At 36.6% G+C, this 19,466-nt stretch overlaps 1 protein-coding gene across 2 annotated transcripts in view; it reads right to left on the bottom strand.

Annotated features, from left to right (window-relative positions):
• Window positions 1-606: 606 nt before the first annotated feature.
• The window catches only part of slc6a15 (solute carrier family 6 member 15), a 31,089-nt gene continuing 12,229 nt past the window's right edge, over window positions 607-19,466 (bottom strand). For both annotated transcript variants that reach the window (XM_041255227.1, XM_041255228.1), the window contains exons 3-12: window positions 17,842-17,999; window positions 15,819-15,945; window positions 14,098-14,279; window positions 9,051-9,161; window positions 6,797-7,038; window positions 5,700-5,892; window positions 5,107-5,299; window positions 3,700-3,859; window positions 2,106-2,268; window positions 607-1,712 (exon numbers count right to left, since the gene is read on the bottom strand). In XM_041255227.1, coding sequence (XP_041111161.1) covers window positions 1,335-1,712; window positions 2,106-2,268; window positions 3,700-3,859; window positions 5,107-5,299; window positions 5,700-5,892; window positions 6,797-7,038; window positions 9,051-9,161; window positions 14,098-14,279; window positions 15,819-15,945; window positions 17,842-17,999 — 1,907 coding nt within the window. In that variant the 3' untranslated portion in view covers window positions 607-1,334. The remainder of the gene's footprint in view (window positions 1,713-2,105; window positions 2,269-3,699; window positions 3,860-5,106; window positions 5,300-5,699; window positions 5,893-6,796; window positions 7,039-9,050; window positions 9,162-14,097; window positions 14,280-15,818; window positions 15,946-17,841; window positions 18,000-19,466) is intronic.

Below are 19,466 nucleotides of genomic sequence, written 5' to 3'. Positions count from 1 at the left end.
GGAGCACTAGGTTAAGTGACTTGTTCAGGGTCACACAGTAAGCCAGTCAATGGCAGACTTGGGATTTGAACCACTGACCTTCTGGTTACAAGCCCCTGGACTTTAACCACTGACCACACTGCCTTCTACTATGTGACATCTGGTGCAGTGTCTGCTGCTCGAAGGTACATGCACAATGAATGACCTTACAAAGAAAAAATGGGCAAAAGCTTGTGTAGAAAAATGATCAATCGTGGTGTAGACACGAGAAGACAATTAATTTAATGTAAATTAACAAGAAGCAAAAACTTGTACTGGTGTCTCATCTTCTCTACTCTCAATGCAATTTGTTTTTTAATATAATGCCTGTGTATCAATATTTATGATTATTGATTGGTGTACTGCTTCTATATCAGCGAAACACAATGAGGTAATTACAAAACCTATGATTAATATCTTATCAGTGGATTTAAGTTGATGTTGGTGTAACCCCTTCCATGCACCCCCTTTATCTGACCATATGATATATGTAAGTAGCTTAATAGTTAAGAGGGGGTATACATTTTTCCTAATTAACTTCAGAAAAATAATGTATATACCTAAAAAAGATCAAGCGTGGTGAAAAGGTTTGGTCATTAATTCATCTTTAATTTCATTTGAAAAAAATAGACACGTAGCGCGTTTAAGCGTAATGCAAACTTTTTTTTTTTTTTTTTTTTTTTTTTACAGGATTGAGAATGTTTTACTGTGACAACACAAGTTGTAATGAAAAAGAACAACCGTTCAAAATCTCAGCACGCCAGACAAAAGCGACCTTTTACATTTCAAACAATTCAGATAAATATATATCATATATATTTACAGAATACAATATAAATATACTAACCCACATAGTATTCTATAAACAATAAATATCAGAAGTTGTTAGGCACAGGTTTTTAGAGAATGATCAGCTTTGAAGCCAGCTTGTTCTGTTGTACTGTATTGTTAATCCACAAAAAGAATATCTTTGAATATATTTGCTCAGTTCTTGACAAAATCCTTATGCGGCCTACTGTGAGCCAAGCATATTTCTGTTTTTTTTTTTTTTTTTTTTTTTTTTTTTTTTTAGAGCGAGAGCTGTGAATATTGCTGCAAAATGAATATATACAACCAGTCTATAGCAAAACTAGCAGCTCTTATTTTTTTGGAGGAAGGGAGGATAGGAAATGAGCATACATACGGTACATAACAAGGGCTGAAGTTTATCTACAAGATATACAGTTAACATATATATACGGACTTTCTATAGAGACAAACTAAGTGTATGCATACTGTATATACATTAAAATATGCCATGGAAACAATATCTGGGATTACAAGTCAGATTCTGGCATGTCTGGCATGTCAGCCATCAGATATCCGATTCCATAACGGCCATTCGGGGCAGTGTCCATATCCGTAGTTGGGGAGCTACTCGGCTTTCGGTAGATGCTCTTGCCAGGCATTGGGGAAGGTACATCACTTGGAGTCCTGCCCTCTATGAGACTGGTGTCATCGTCTTCAGGGCTGGAATTCTCCTGTATGATTCTCCCTTTCTTGTAGGACACAGCTGAGAGGCTGTTGGAGTCTTCCTCGATCAGGTTGAAGTAACGGAGGATGAAGACAACAGGGACTGGCAGGATTGCAAAGACCACCAAGGTCACGCACATAGCCAGACCCCATGGTGGGTAGCTCAGGGTTTTTTCAACAGCCTTGAATTAAAGAACAAATATGATTTTATTGAAAGACACTTGTCTCTCCTGAACAATGTTTAGCAACAGATAATTCAAATCTCAACACTGATGCTGTCAGTGCAGTAAGTAGGCCAATCGGTGGTATTCCTGTGTCAGCAGGCATTAGAATAAAACAGCAAATATATTTGAAACAGGAACTGCAGTGGAACATAATAATGCACTCCACAGATGAGTAAACATGATAATTGGATATGAAGCAACATTAAAAACAAACAAAAAAAAACAAACACTATTTTTGGTTGGTTGATTTAAACACACTGCATATTAAAAACAAAAGTCAAGATTAAAAGAGCCTCTAGTCTAAAAAAAAAAACAAAAAACAGTTTTAAGTGTTAACTGTTAAGCACTCACCAACTCTCCAAGCCAAGCACTGTAAGTCGGGGGATTCATTCCCAGCTGGATTACACTGGCTGCCAACAACGCAAGTAAAACCAGAGGAGACACATACTTCCACATGTAGTAGTAGAATCGGTATGGTGAGAATCCAAGCATGTCTTTGAGATCCTCGAAAAACCTGTAAAAGGAAAGAACCCAGCTTTTAACAACAACAGTTGCGATACAAATTAATTTAGGCTGCTGAAGTTTTAAAAATTCAGTTCCTCAAGTTTAGAACAATTGGGCAGGTTGATTTTGAGAGGCAACTGTTTGTGGCTGGCATGCAAAGTATTATAAAAGGTCAATTAACAGTCAGAATGGAACAAAGACCTAAACTGGAATGGACCTCAAGGCCATAGTTTTGCACCACTATGGGGTCTCTCCTTGGTGTTCCAGCAACCACAGACACACAAAGGTCTAGATTCTCAGTGCTATTTCTTGTCATTAGCTTTATCTTTCTCTGAAATAAAAACAAAAACACCATTTGCAATTTTTTTTTTTTTTGTTTTAATTTAGAGTGACCAATTATTTTGATTTATGTTTTCCCCCAATTTGGAATGTCTAATTCTGTTTTTTCTCCTCACTGCAGTGAGTCCACACACAGCACAGATGTTCTGAGGGTGTGTGAGCATCCTCCACTCTCACAAGCCTAAAGCTACAATCGCTTTTACGCTGAGCAATCCAGAGATGGGTGGGCTACCGATCCTGGAGAACAAAGATCAGCCCTGCTTTTTATCCACTCTGAATGTGCTTGGTGTCTGGCCAGTAGGGTTTGCTGTTGCATGATGAGGAGAAGCAATCCCTGTTGGTTTCCCATCTCACCCTGGGAGCATCAGAGCCAATATGACGCCCCCTTCGGAGTCCCCAGCAAAGTCCGGCCTCTTTGCACTGCCCGGACATCAACTGGTGCTGTCCAAGCTGTGTGACTCATCCCGCGCTCCCAGTGGCAGTGCTTTAACTGGATGAGCCACTCGGGGACCCTACCCCATTTGCAATTCTAAAATAAATAAGATACAGCTTCATCCACAAAATTGCAGTTTCAGGTTTGGTAACTGCTGAAGTAAATAGCTTTGGGAATCTAGCCTAAACTGCAGAAACTCCTAACTGTTATTCTTAGTTAGTTATACTTAATTAATAATTTAACCGCAGTCACAAATTTGCCCTCCTTTATTTAGTTCCTTTATCTCTGTCTATTTGTTTATTTCAACTTAAAATTTGGAAAAATACTCTAGACTCTGTTAGCATCTGTGAATGTATGACACTAAGGGTCTGGTCTGAAGGTCTTTCTTGGTCTTAAGATTTTAATATATATGGATGAGAGAGATTCTCTATTGTGTCATTGGTGAAGAAAAATGTTGGAAGGTGAAAAAAGGGTAGTAATGAAAACAGCACTGTAGCTAACAAAGTGTAGGGAAACAGCTTTTAAAACCTTAGGGACACCACCTACTTACAACTCTGATATAGTTCATTCACTTTTACATGCCAGGACACTACACTGACATGCACTGTACATGTATATATGTCATTTATATGTGTCACATTAGCAAATAAAGAACTATAACGCACATACTTGTCTGTTCCATAGACCCAAGCAACAGCAATATTCTCCAGAATGACCACAATCAGAAGTGGCAGGGTGGCTGAATAATCGTCAAACATGGCCACAAAGTAATTTCCAGACCGCTGCACAAAGATGAGGCCAATACTAAAAGCCAGGAGACAGCAGCCAACTGAAATTTAAAAAAAATCAAGTCCTTAAAATCTGATACATAACCAGGAAAAGCAAGATGCAATGGGTGTAACATGTACTGTATAGTAATAACAGAAGTTCAAGAAAAACAACCTCAAGGGAAAATAATAATAATAATAATAATAATAATAATAATAATAATAATAATAATAATAATAATAATAATAATAATAAGGGTGTACTCTAAGTTGAAATTAGTTGGTGAACGGATTTGTAACAAGGCACTAATATTACGATCCGATATGTATTGCGGTATCATGATACATGTCATGTTCTGATAGGCTAATTGTATGATGCATAATAAGATCAAATGACCATTTAATGATGGACTATTTTGTTAAATGACATAAATTAGTTAGATTTGGAGTCTGTATTCATACCAACAATAAAACACACTTATTCTTCATTCAAGAACAACAGAACTGGCAGATGGCACAGGTGTCGTTGTCCATCAAATCAACAGTACGAAGGTCACTCTTGAAATCAGGACTTAAAGGATGTGTTGCAGTAAGAATACCTCTGTTAAAAAAGCAGAACGAGACTAAAAGGCAAAAAATGCACAAGAACACAGAAATTGGACTGTGGAACAATGGTCAAAGGTGATTTGGACTGTTGATGGATGGACAACGACACCTGCACCTTCTGCCAGTTCTATTGTCAATTCAACGCTTGTCTTCTTCTATTTCTTAAGGACATTATCCTCAAGTATTGCTCATCCTTGTTAGACAGCATGTTAGACAGTCCTGGGTTTGTAAATTACAGATCATGTTTCTCTGTACTTTTTTTAAATTATGTTTAGGATACCACACCTTGAAAATCAAGTGAAGCAAGCTATTTCACTCAATGTATTTCCTTCTTGTTCTTGTAGGTTGTTATAATAGTAGAAAACACAAGTGGAGGCTTTGAGTACATTGTTGATGCTCATAATGCATCAGAGCAGAAACATGCAACATGTCTAGGACTTTTGCACTGCAGTGCATGTCTTTATGTCTGTCTATTAAAAGGAAGCTGTAATACTGCACAATAATGTTGCATGTAGCATTTATTTTTCAATTCATTACATTACCTTTATTTCTGGAAAAGCTCTCATTAAAAACAAGATTATAACATTATAGCCAAAACCAAACAGTGATGGGTCTTTTGAAAGACATCCAGGGAAGCAGGCTAAATGTGGATATCCAAAACAATATTGAAATGTACTGTACCTACAGCTGCACATGTACTAACCTGTTAGAAACTCTTTGCGCACTTTGAAGGTATCTACAAGGGGAGTGATAATTCCTTCAATGGTTCCAAACATGCTCCCAAGGCCGAGATTGACCAGCATCAGAAAGAACATCACTGACCAGAATGGGGAAGCAGGGAAGTGAGTCATGGCTTCAGTAAAGGCAATGAAAGCCAAGCCTGTGCCTTGGACAGCCTGCATACCAGAAACAACACAAAATGTGTATTATTTTACACTTCAAAAGACTAATGTAGCCCTCTTTAACATATGTAGTGAACTCCCTGTAGTTCTCTTCCATAGCAACTTGAAGTACCTATTCCTATTCCTAGCTATATTTCATTATCTTTTGTACCTCTAACGTGATCAGTGCTGTGGGTTCAGTCTTAGCCGTCTAGATATGAATGAGGGAGTCTTCAGAAAAGGTTTTTGAATCCAAATAGTGTAATAGTCAGAAACTGCTAAAGCGTCATGCTTTTTTGTAATCACTTGTCTATGATGCTGTATTATGCAACGGTACAGTTTGGCTGGTATATATTAAGAAGTTCAGACTCTAACATGATACCACATTAACCCCTCAGCTCTCCCCTTTTCTAACCTTGTTCAGTTCATCCTTGATATTGCATGGGTCAAGCCCCAGAGAGGAAAAATCAGTTTCCTTCACTCCTTTGAAAATGTCTATCATTTGATGGTAGTCCACTGTATTAATACTGGAGAAGTTCATGTGGTGAGGAATGAGTTCATGGCTGAGAACGCCACTGTTCAGGAAGCCAATAATCTTATCAGTGTTTCTGTTAGTGTTAAAGATAAAGAAAAACAAATCAGTAAAAATAATCTGCAGTCCGATTTCAGTCTATGGACTTGCTCTGATTGAGACATTACTAGGAAGCTACAGAAAAAGCAACATTAAATCAACAATCATGTAAAACTTAAAGAACTAAGTAAAGTAGATACATGTTTGACTATTTGACTTATTTTCTTACATTAAGCTTTACATTAGTATACTGAAGCAGTAACATAAACAGTCACTTCAGAAAGGTCTGAACAGCTATCATGTAAATGGCCTTAAATCCCAATAGTTCCCCAAGAATGTGTTCAAGTTATGAGAATGGGATTTGTCACACTTGAACAAGCTGATGTAGCCTACAATACTACATGTTATACTTAGATGGCTTGATGTTAGTGTTACAGCGCACTTTACAAAGTCTACAGTTAAAACATTACCTTTGCCCTGTCCTGTGTTGTACATATTTGTGAACAATTTCAAAATGTTTAATCATACAGAATAGGTCATTGATTGACTGGGCTACACATTTCTGAACATTTATTCAGGAGTGTTCACCAGGAGCCAAAAACATTCTGCCCCATTGATTTCAGTCAGAGTGCTAGGACAGAACATTATCTACATACATAACCTCTTTCTCCTGGTGAAATTTTAAAGTAAAAAATAAATAAATAAATAAAATCCCTAGTTTATTTACATACGAGGTGTGAATATAAAAATATCAAGACTGTAGGGAACATGTTGGAATGCTGTGATACGGACAACACAGGATACAGCAAAGCTGATGTGCTTCTTATACTGCAGGGGGTTCTGTACCACTTTATTGAGTGTACAATAATAATAACAAAAAAGAAATGTCAAAAGGTTAAAAAGAAAATACCCTCTTAAAACCGAGGTATGTGCATACTTACAGAGCGACACACTTTTCATTCATGATGTTTGCCTTGAAACCGAGGACAGCGAACACCACCAGCGTGGCCAAGACCGAGGTGAAGAAGTTGATGAAGGACACCAGCACGGCATCGAAGTGGCAGTTGTTATCACGCTTGTTATAGCTGGAGAAGGCGATGACTCCCCCAAATCCAAGGCCAAGAGCAAAGAACACTTGAGTCGCTGCCTCACGCCACACTTTGGGCTCAAGCATCATTTCAAGCTGTTTGGAGAACATATTGATAGTAAAGGATTGAATAACAAACCATACATATTTCTGTTATGTGTGGTAATTAATTCTGGGCTTTGGTAGAAGCATGTCTGTTTGATGATATCATGAGAACTACATGCTCTAGGAACAGCAGCACCTAAATAGCACCTGTATAGAAAATTATATTTTAATCATCCTGCAGGGGGAATGAATGTCAATTTTGCAATTTGATAATTACTTTAAGTTAAAGGTTTATATCCATGTAGCTTGACACCAATGTATTATAATCTATTGTATAACTAGGGCTTCTGATTTTCGGATATAACCGATAAAACCTGATAAAACACTCCTGACACAAAAAAAATAATAATTAAAATCGGTGGGTAGCCAATAAACACTGGAAAACTGTAGAAATGGCTAATCAATTCACATTGATTTTACCCTTTTCCCACTCAAAAATAAAACCTACTACAAAAATAATAAATACATTTCCCAGTATTGCTGGGCAATGTCCCACCTTCCTGACTTGCATCTATCATTGATTCGTTCTGAACACTTTAAACCCGTCCCAACTACTGAGTGACAGCACATTCCCACATTTCTATTGGCGACTCCGCTTGTGAGATTTAAAACAAGATAACAATCAGGATGAAGGCATGTTAACAGGATTTAAAGCTGTGTTACAGTAAGATACAAAGGATTTAAAACAGAATTGTGGCGAATTGTACAAAAATGCCTACACACAAAAGCCCCAGAAGAATATGCCCGTGACCACAGGGATTTTGGTGTGGAAGACTGCAAAGGAAAGAAGGTGCAACTTAAGTGTGCAAGTACTGTCAAGTTACTACTGTACATATTTTGACAGAAAAAAAAAAATGCTCAAACATTTTGGAAAGTAACCGAAAACAATAAAAAACGATTTACATAAAACTCGAAAATAGCTCAAAATATACTGCAAATACAATTAAGAAAACCTGAAAAACAGAAGCCCTTTGTATAATCTACTATTTAAATTCTGAATGGTATTCTAAACTGAAATAAACAGGAAATTCTAGCTGTTTACAACAAGGTGGTACTGCAGACAGCATTGGGGCATAGATACAGCTACAGCCCTTCCCAAGAAGAAAAGCTACAAACAGAGTGCTGATGAATGGTATTCAGAAGTCTGGTCTGCTTTCATTCATGGTATCCGTTTTGTAAGCAAGAAGGTCTTTGAATTTCTCCTCTTTTTATGACGTCCAAAGAAAAAAGCAGAAGGAACATTGCCCTAGGCTAGCTGGAAAGCTTGTCTCCTAGACAGCATATGATCACATACTGCACCCTCTGGTTAGATCACCACCCTCCTACAGCAGACATACTCAAACACAGCAAAGACATGATGACGCAGGCAATATTCTAAAGAGGAATGAGGAATTTGTTGTCTGCTTTTTTGTATTGTTATTTGTTGTTTGTCTATGACATTTATGGGGCCCCTTCTGGAAGCACTGTCCATATGAAATACGTCAGAAATATACTCCCATTTAACCCCATACAACATTGAATCAATTACACAGTATCACTCTTACTATTCCTAATGGACAGAAGTTATAAGTAAGAAGTTTATGTTTCAAATAACCCTGGAAAAAGATTGCTTTTGCAAAACAGAAAACAAATTGGTCACTTACGGTTACCATCTTAAAAAAGAGAAGTAGTATCTTAAAATCACAAACAAGTACCAGTGCATTCTGCATGGTGTATTAAAACAATGTATACTGTAGGTCAGATGCAAATCAGAAGTACCACATCAGGAAATGAGAAATTCAAAATGATGCTGATGAGAAGAAAGATGTGTGGTGATTGCATCAACTCTACTGCCACATCTTTTAACGTAGTTAAATTCCAGTTAACTTGCCTCTCTGTGACCCTCCCATTCCTCACTCGCATTTCTGGACAAGTGCTTCTTACAACACTAATACAAACTGCATTTGGTAATGAGCCCAAACTAATTTAATTTAAAATGTATTTAAAATAAAATAAGCAAGTACCTTAGGGGTGAACATGTGACTGATCCCGTCCACAGATCCCTTTAGGAGGAGGGCCCTCACCAGGAAACAGATCAGGACCACGTAGGGGAACAGGGAGCTGAAGTACATCACCTGGTTAAAGACAAATTAAAGCATGTTAATTATCATAGACCAAAAAGAGCAATACAAATGTTTCAGTATTGTGATTTAAGAGAAAGTCGCTTCAAATTGTATTTTATTTACTGCCCCCTTAGCTTGTTATGCTCCTGTGTTTCTAATTGCATTAACTCAAAGTCTTTTTAAGTCAACGTTAAAGTGTTAAGGGACACACTTTAAAGTTTACAAGAAACGCATTGCATTACCTTTGATGTGCTCTCTGTTTTCCATTTGCAGCGTTATATTTTTAAGCATATTGCCGACGATTTAAAAAAAAAATGTAATCACACATCATGGGTCATAAATCGCTGGGTATTTCTCAACATGTGCTCAGAAGCATTCATCAGGAAAAAAAAAAAAACATATCTTCTAAGGATCGTAGCATATCCACAGTATGCCACTCATTTCAGTCAGAGCACCATCACTGTTGCATAAGGGAGCATCAAGTGGAGACTGTGATGTTTCTCTCCCGATGAATGTTCCCAAGCAAAAGTTGAAAGGAATACCAAGATTCCCAAGTTTATTTACCTATAATGTGTGAATATAAAAATATTGGGAATAAAAAAAAAATCAATAAATTAAAAAAAAGGGGTTTAAAAAAAGACTGATATGGACAACACAATACAGCAAAGCTAAATTAATGTGTTACTTATAAAAACTGCATAGGGTTCTGGAACACTTTAGGATGCTTTCACCTTTCAAGAGTTGTTCTTTAGCTCTAGGCTAGGAAAGCCCAAGTATCTTTATAGAAGTAACAGCATGCACCATATAGTGATCTGCCATTTCAAAACAAGTTTTCTTTGGTTTTTCTTGCAATGAACTGCTGTGCAATAGATAGTACTGGTATCTATCTTGCATATGCCTACGAAGGGGTCAAGGTTATACTGATCAGTCATTCAACAGTGCAGACTCTTTAGTTTATTTCTCTATATACACATTTTTTTATATATATATATATATATATATATATATATATATATATATATATATATATATATATATATATTTATATAAAGAGCAACTTCCCAACATTTTGGTATCAGTACATAACGTTAGCGAGGGAAAGTGTGCTTGAAAACAAACAGTGGAGGTAACCCTCCTATATAATATATATATATATATATATATATATATATATATATATATATATATATATATATATATATATATATATTATATATATTATTTTTAATGATTTCATAGTATTTAAATCATCTGAAAAGACCCCAGAAAATATATTGTTAAAAACCTAGCAAATCAGAACAAAAATCAAACCACTCCATTCTGCAACCATGTTGTTTCCTGCTTGTTGAATACAATGGTCATTCCTCCAGGCCCAGGATATTTGAGTGTGTAGTAAAGGACGACCTCTTTTAGGAACTGCTTAATGAAGGAGCATCAAGGTTTGCTTGAATCGTGAAAACAAGATTATTCACACACACAAAGTAGGCATGCCACTGAGTTAATAGTCAAGCTATGTTCTTTAATTACTGATCACATTTGGATATAAGCCTTCCCACACAGCATGACTGATACTTTACGATGCAGACATGCTCTTGCGAATTCGTTCTACATATTCATTCCATTGCTCAAATACATGTGGTACCATACACAGCATGATGCACCTCGCCCACTTGAGGGACAAAAATTACAACCGCAGGCTCTTTAAAATAGTATGCATGCCTTTTAAAGGGAAATCCAGATTAGAGGTTTAATAAATAGTTCAAAAAAACATAATAAAAGCAACAGGATAAAATCTTGTCATAAATAATATCCAAAGGCACATGGATTGCTCAGGAGGCAAAGGATGCTTCTAAAACAGCAGAGGACACATAAGAGACATAATTAGGTCATTGGCTGTCCTAGCTATAACATATTCATTCAATGTAAACATTTCAAAGAACATTCTTAATTTACATGGAGTAGAAATTATTAAATAGGAAATCAGTACTGGTACTTCAGATCTGACAGAGTTCACACAGAACCCCTGTAATCAAGATCTCAAATGGGATTATGACTTACTCAGATGTTACCAAACTGAAAATCAGCACACATCTAATACTCCATAGGGTATTTGCTCAAACTGTACCTTATATATTTTGTGTTTCTTAAAAAGCAGTGTAATTCAACTCGCTCCATTGTGAAAATTGTGTTTTCATTGTAATGTTCATCTTGCAGAGTATTCATATCCTGGAGGTATTTGAATAGTCATTATGAGACTGTCATGCCACTATATTTGTTTATAGGATTTTTTTTTTTTTATGGACCAAAATGCAGTATGCAAGAATATACACTAGTGTATACGTTTCAGAAGCATTTCCAAGCAACACTGAAAACTAGGGTGTAACAGAACAAAACTTAATTTAACATCATAACAGTATTTGCACCCCTTAACTCTTATCCTGTTGCTGACTAATATGTATTGCTGAAAATGTATGTCTAAGGTCAACTGGGTTATTGTAATTTTGCAGTTTGTTCTCTGAAGCCACCTCCATTTTGTCTGTGATATTACTGCAAAATGCTCCATAATCTGGAAAGACTGTAAATGATAGCACACAGTCTAATGGGGATGTTTTCCCTGCACATGCTCTGTGTTATTTTCATCTTCTTCTGAAAGGCTGATTTGCACTTTCTTTCTCTTCTCATGTTAATTAGTTGCTGCTGTTGCTGTGGGAATTCTCTGTTGGAAGGCTCTTCGGGGAACACATTGTTAAAACATCTGTTTGTGATTTTCAAACAAAGATTCACTATCAGCTCTTACTCTGCCAGCTACAATATTTGGTAGCTATTTAAAATCATCTGCATGGAATGTTAGTGTTTAACTAACGGTAAAGGGATTTCCATAAAACTAAATGCGTGTATGTTATGCAATGCCTTTATTAAGAGTGCTTAGTAGTGTAAAAACCCAAAAGCCTATGTTTAAAGATTTTATTTTATAATTTTGTTGTTTAGCCGAAATAGCAGTTGGGGTGACTTAACTACAGCAACATAAGTTTTATTATGTCTGCTTTTTCCTAAAAAGGCATAGTATGCATATGCAGCCTTATTGGGGAATTCAGGTGCCTGGTTTACTGCTACTATAATATTACAAGGAATAAACAGCATGGGCAAGCTTTGAAAAGAGTTTGTGATGAATTTTGACATCTTGTGCTCTTTGTATGTACTGCATATAAACTGATCTTGTATCTTCAGACACGATGTACAAGACATGTGTGTTTTGTTATACCCCAAGCTACAGTTCTCTGACTTGCATGAGAAGCAGTGTTTGTTCCTGTGTACTTTTTTTGCTGCCTTGAACCCAACATATTGCATCTTGGGGCAGTCAGCTGAATAGCATGCAGCTAGAAGAAAAGGTTAAAACTGTTAAGATTACATTCAGCAGCCATTGCACTGTCAAAGAAATAACATTACGCGTGCATAAAAGCACCAATTCACTTCATTTTTGTAACCCAGTCCTCTTTCTACACAGCAGAGAAGCAAGTGCCAGTGGGAAGAATTCAGAATATTTCATCTTAGTACCCTTTCAACCTATTGGTTATTTTGCTGGCCTCAATACAGAAATTCCAGCCTTAAGGTAAAATATATGGGTGAGCTCATTAAACACTGTCAATTATCTATGTGCAAAAAACATTTTAAAAATAGTATTATGCATACACACATACTGTACAGTACCATGGGATTAATGTAATTAATTAATTAGTCATTTCTCCAAAGCAATTTACAGAGACTAGAGGGTGAACTAGGCATCACAACCACTGATGCAGAGTAACTTCAATAGGACCTCGATTTTACGTCTCAGCTAGGTTGATTTTTCTTTTTAAATTATAGTGTTTAGGTTACAGTAACCCAAAATTACAAAAAAAACATCCTGAATGACAACAGTCTTAATTAGTACCCCCTGGTAATTATAGATTGCATTATTTAACTGCCTATTAAAAACAGATGGCCAGCATTTAATTCAGTTTCTTACATGGTGGGCAAAGAGTGGTGCTAGTGCAAAACCACAGTGAGCTTCCTAATCCCTCTGGTGAAATACTGGGCAAGAGACACACTTAGGACAGGATTACAGCTCTTGACTGCAAAATCTGAAGCTGTGAGTTCAGTGGCTGGTATTAAACAGATGCAGTCCGGAGACATTTGTAAATGGGATCTAGGTCTAACTGTAAGCGTGATTGGACATGATAGTTCGAGTATTCAGGCCATCAGGAATATTCAGTGAAACCAAAAAATATTTTCTGGATAGAATAAATCTGGGTTTCATAGAAATAGTCAGTAGCTCCAATAATGGTACCTGGGAATTATCTTCCCAGGCAGCAGCCATACTGACACATTACCATGCCTACCAGTTATGTGAGTTTATTAAAGTATTTCTAGTGATGCTACTACTATGCTGTTTCCTGTTCTGGCTATGACATGATGAAGAATCACCATAAACACTTCAAATAGAAAGCAGCCTGTATATTCAAGTTAGAAGTCAGTGCTAACAGGTGCATGAAAACTGTTTTATTACTGTATTTCACTAAATGCAAGTGTTAGTTCAGTTCAGGGTATGTGTGTAAAATTAGGTGACATCAAACTAAACCCTCCCTCCAGACCCTATTGGCCTTTTCTTCTTCACCTATAAATATAGCGTTCCACACCCCCACATGTTGCTCCAACTGTTTAAATAACATAACTTTTTATGTTTTTTATTGCTAACAAACAGAACATATAGGTAAGTTAACCTCGCTATTTACTTTTTAAGGCTGTCCTTGTATGATAGGTTGAAAAGTCATTGCAAACTACAATGTTAGGTGGATACAGATACAGCGCAAGACACTGATAAAGTTTTTTTTTTCTTTTTTTTTGAAGTCTCTAAATGGTTGGAAATAGAATGGTGTGAAACTGTAAAAGTAGTACAAAGAATACTAACTTTTCCAGAAGACTGGATGCCTTTGATCATAGCGAGACACACCATGACCCAGGCAGACAGCAAACAGACCGCCATCTTCCAATTGAGACCTCCACTTTCTGTGATTGAGCTGGAGATATCCAGGGCCTCCCGGTACCAGTAAAAGGTGGTGGCAGAGCTTCTCTCACACTCTGGCTCCACAACTGTAAAAGAGCAAACACATAAAAAAACCAATACAAAAAGTTGCAGAGCATGACACCAGGCATGCACAATTTCAATACATATAAAAGCGATTGATTCCATTATAATTTCCTTATCACTGGCAACACAACAATAGATGTGTTCTTAAGATGTAGCTTTCAGAATCAGTATTCAGTTTGCAGAACTCATACAAAAGTAGATCACCATTACCAAGATCCTCAAGAACAAGGAATGTTAGATTAGATTACAGCTAGGGATTTTTAATTTCTGTGTTTATACTGTAATACATGTGTTCTTCATGTGAGGTTCATTAAAAAATCATTAAAACAAACAGCCATAGATATTACTGAAGTGCAAGTGTAACATACAAAATATTTTTCATGCAGGGCACGAAATAATCAACGGCACCAGCGGCAATAGCCGAATTGCCCAAGCCGCTTGTCACAATGCCTCTCAAATAAAAAAAAAAAAGTATCTTTGGTTAATGACCGGCAAACAGAGGGAGGGATGCTGTTAGTCTGAGCTCACTATGACTGCGCTTCAGGGAATTTTCAATCACACGTGTTCACTTGCAGTGTCGCTGTGTTTCTTCCGTCTGTGACCATCACGTTAACTCAAACACGTTTAAAAACAAAGAAGGAAGAAGAGATGTAAAGCAGCAGCGATGTGCTTGGATTTACCTAATGTTCACCTAATAATAATATTGTTGTGATCTCGGTCAACACAGGCAAGTGCATCACACAGGGCGAGGAAAACCCGGGACCTCTCGCACTAAAGCATAGTGCCGATACCGCTGTACAAAAGAGCCGGCTCCTTTGCCAGGAGCGTGTGTTTTTATGTCACCTACCAGCCTTGCTGCTGCCTTCCCCATGTACAGGCTAAAATATTAATGTGAATTTACAGTTGTCAAGTACTGCAGAAAGGACGACATTAGACAGAGTTAAATTGAATTGTGAGAGAACAAGCTTAAAACTGCAAAACTTAAAATGCAACGGTGCAATACAAATTCTGGCTGATTTCATCATGTCTTCAGTGTATATAAATTGCTAATTTATACAGACATTTTCAATGACTGTTGCTGTTTTGTAATTTGGTGACATTGCCTTGCCCTTCATGACCTTAACTTCATGCCGTGCTCATGAATTCTGTTTTTGCATATATGGTTAACATTTCATTAACCACATTTTTGATCTCACTGTATCCCTGCATACAATCTTCATTAAATGACATAGGGCCATATTTTGTAAGCGTCTGCATTCTGTAATTAACTCCTACTTCTCAAAAGGAGAAAGAAATGTTAATGTAAAAACATGAAAAACTGAATACATTGAGGCTGCTTAAGAGGACTCGAAATATATTACTTAGCTGTTTGGTTCTAGTTTTGTAAAATTACCAGATGTTTTACCTCTTTCAAAAAATAGTTAATTGAAGAATGCTTTGAAAATATGAGCCACAGTACTTTGTCTTTAACAGCATGTGGCATGCTGAGCATGTTACCTCGTACACATGCTCTTAAATGGGAATGGTGAAGGGTTTCTTACATGCACTGGTTTTGTTTTTAACCAGTGGACACTGATCCCAAGGCAGGGGCTGCTGGAATGACTGAGAGAAGTAGAAGAGACTCCATCCAATGATGACATTGTAGTAGAGGGCAACAAAGAAGCAAACCTACAAAAAAGGACAAGAAAGAAATACAAAAATAGAGAGTCATACGCATGGTTTACATGCACAAATATACAGAAGTCTCACCTTTTTAGCATGCTATTTTGGTAGTACCTTTCTGGCAACTTTCTGGGTTTACATGTAGTTTTCTTTTAGGGAGAACAAAAAATCTCAAAATGAAAATATCCCTATTAATAATTCAAATCAGAAGGGTATGTTTAAATGTATCTGTCAATGTTTCAATCTGGCCTTGTACAACTACTCATATCGTGCAGCTTTCTTTAACCGAGTCTGCAAAAGTTTTTAGGTTGTGTTGAAGAATCGCAAGTGCAGCCTGCCTTCAATAAAATAAAATACCAACATTATATAAGAGAGCACTTTGCACTATTCAGGCATTATTTTCTTTAAAAAAAAATGGACTGCAAACACCTAAACCCTAATTCCACAGGGGCAGTGCAAGACTTTCATCAGTAGAATGTTGTTATATGCAATAAAACCCTTATTTTTTTTACTAAATTTGTGCTGCTTTGTAGCGTGCAAAGGCAATTTACCCACCCTTTTAAGTCTTACCATGTTTTGGTCACATACTTCCTATAGTGCAGGGACTGTCGTGATATGTGTGTGCTGACTCATTCTCACAACAATGAAAAACTGAGAAACTGGAGTTTCTAAACTGCAAGTAAACCATGCCATACATTCTCGTGTCTTTATATGCATGGCAAGTTTCCCAAAAACAAGCTAATGAAAGGGTTACACCCTGTATGTGGGCCTAAATGTGCATTACCTGGGTGAAGCACAGTGACTGCTTTTACTGCTTTGAAGACCTGTATTAACCTGTATTAAGAAATACAGTTGGGGATACTAATAGATCATACAGACTGATTAAGGGAATAGCCGGTACCTTTGAATAGTGCTGCAAAACCTGGCTTTTCACTCACAAATTACTACTGAAGGACTTTTATTATGAAAGGCTTGAGTTTCCTGTTACTTTCTGTACAAGTTCTAAGAATAATGTTACAGAGAAGTGTGTTCCATTTCCTGTCTGAGCTGCATGCAAAAAAGAGTTTCAGCTACCAACTACTGTACATATTAAGTCCATTTTGTTTTGAAAATAAAACTTCTAGACTTTATTGTCAGCTTCTTAGTTCCAAAGATCCTACTGCACAGGAGATGGGCACCACCAGCAAATGGAAAGCAATGTAAATTGATTAGTCTAAGCACTAGTGACATTACTAAAAAAAAAAAATAAAAAAAAAATAAAAAAATATATATATATATATATATATATATATATATATATATATATATATATATATATATAGAGAGAGAGAGAAATTGGCTTATATCTCAATATATATTTTAGATATATTTTAGAACTTATGTACTTAGAGGGTTATTCTAAAAATGTTACTAACAGCATTCTGATTACATGTACTCACTTTTATCAAAGCCAATCCATTTTTGATTGTGTATTTTAAGTTAATACCTATTCTGTATAATGCTATTAAAGTAAATATTGACAAAATATTATTTGCTTTTTTAGTTCTAGAGCTTTATTAGAGATTTACTCAACACACGATACAAAGCTTTGAAATGCCCATTTAGGATAAGGTCATCTATTTTGATTGATACGGATATCTATAAACCGATCGCACACATTCTATGCAACAAATCTTTCTTGAACTATGTATGCATTTTATTAGGAAAACAGCAGGACATGCTGCTCAATGATTATACCAAATGTTGATGTTGTAAAGGTGCTGACAAAGACAGCTGAGTCACGCCTTAAGGATTTACCTAATAAATGTAAGCTTTAGTCTTTTTCCCAGAACAACTATAGATGAGTAATCATGCTGGCGGGACAGTAGTGCTTCCCTTCACATTGTTGGCTATAGCACTCACCACACAGCTTGCAAAGCCAATCCCTCCCAGCCGTGGGCTGATGTAATTCCAGACTCCAATGCTGCCTCTCCGAATTCTTTGCCCCACCGCCAGCTCCAGGAAAAACAGTGGAATTCCTATCACCACCAATAGGATCAAATAAGGAACCAGATATGCACCTGTTTAAAAGAAAGAAAAATATAAGGTTTTGGCACCTTTGAACAGGAATGTGAATATTGAACCGTATTGATCCAACTTGTTCTCACAGTAATTCACTTTTAAATGCAGGCCAAGTGTGCGTGTGTGTGTGTATGTGTGTGTGTGTGTGTGTGTGTGTGTGTGTGTGTGTGTGTGTGTGTGTGTTTCAATGTATTGTATTCGTTGTAGAACTACTTAATCTAATTAATATGCTGATTTAGTTCTCAATTTGCTTTAAAATAATAAACCCAAACAACTAAACACCAGAATAAATGAATAGACACAAGTCCTTCCTCTACACATACAGTATTTTCTCTAGACTTATTTGTTAATTGATATTACCTCACAATTTAGAAACCTAATAAATGTAATGTCAAACCTTTCGACTACAAGTCTTACATCACAGCAAAAGTATGTTTTCATTGCTTGTCTTATTGAACCCTTGGATGCTTTGTAGACTGATAAAGCAAAATGAGTTCTAGGGCTCTGTGAACTGGAAACATGTTTGCATCTCATCTCGTCCTCTTTTTTTAACCTGTGTACAGCAGTCAAAAACACATACAGTATTCTCCGGCTAAGAGAACACCCCTCTGGAAGCAATCAAAGTGTTCTCTTAGGCTAAGTGTTCTCTAAGACAGAGTGGACCACCAGAAACAATATGAATCAATCAATAAATAAATAAATAAGTATGAATTACTTGTTATAACACATGTGCATCAGCATATGAAATGAATTGGATAAGTAAGAGAAAGGCAATAGGCAAGTGTATCTTAATAAACTGCAGTAGTCTCCAAGTATAGGAACACCTCCTAAGAGAACACTTCGCCTAAGGGAACACCCTGGTGGTGAAAGTGATTTTTCCCATTGTAAATGCTCCAGCTAAATGAACAGGAACTTCGCTTAAAAGAACACCTTCTTGGCACTGACAGTGATTCATTCACAATGGATAATGTACAGTTTTATAACCTCTTAACTCATCAATATCAAACTTAAATTTCAATGGTTTATTCAGTCTTTTCAAAAGTGACTTGTCATCGCAGGAGTGTCTTGAGGCACACTAATTAGTTTATTAAATCTTTCCAGAACCGTCGTCATATCATTGAATTGTTCTGTATTCTGATTTCCAAGAGTGCACCTCATTGCTACAAAATGGCATGTGAACAAATGATGAAATGCGCCATTTTTTCTCTTGCTACAAAACTAGAAATTGTTCGAGCCCTTGAAAAAAAATATGAATCAGACACAAGTCGCCGAGCAATTTGATGTTTCCTGTTCTGGTGAGTTGCTTCACCATTCAGTTAAACACTTTTGTGCATGTCTTCAATATTGCTCCTGTACAGGTACAGCTGCATTTTTTATCGTGTGTAGGGGTGCTGTGTTCATTTAGTTTGACAGTTAGTTTATTAACAGATGTTTGATATGAGGTGCTTCAATAAAACTTTTGAGTT

This window comes from Polyodon spathula, chromosome 7 (assembly GCF_017654505.1).
Source record: "Polyodon spathula isolate WHYD16114869_AA chromosome 7, ASM1765450v1, whole genome shotgun sequence".
Lineage (NCBI taxonomy): Eukaryota > Metazoa > Chordata > Actinopteri > Acipenseriformes > Polyodontidae > Polyodon > Polyodon spathula.
This window is presented reverse-complemented; position numbering and strand designations above follow the sequence as displayed.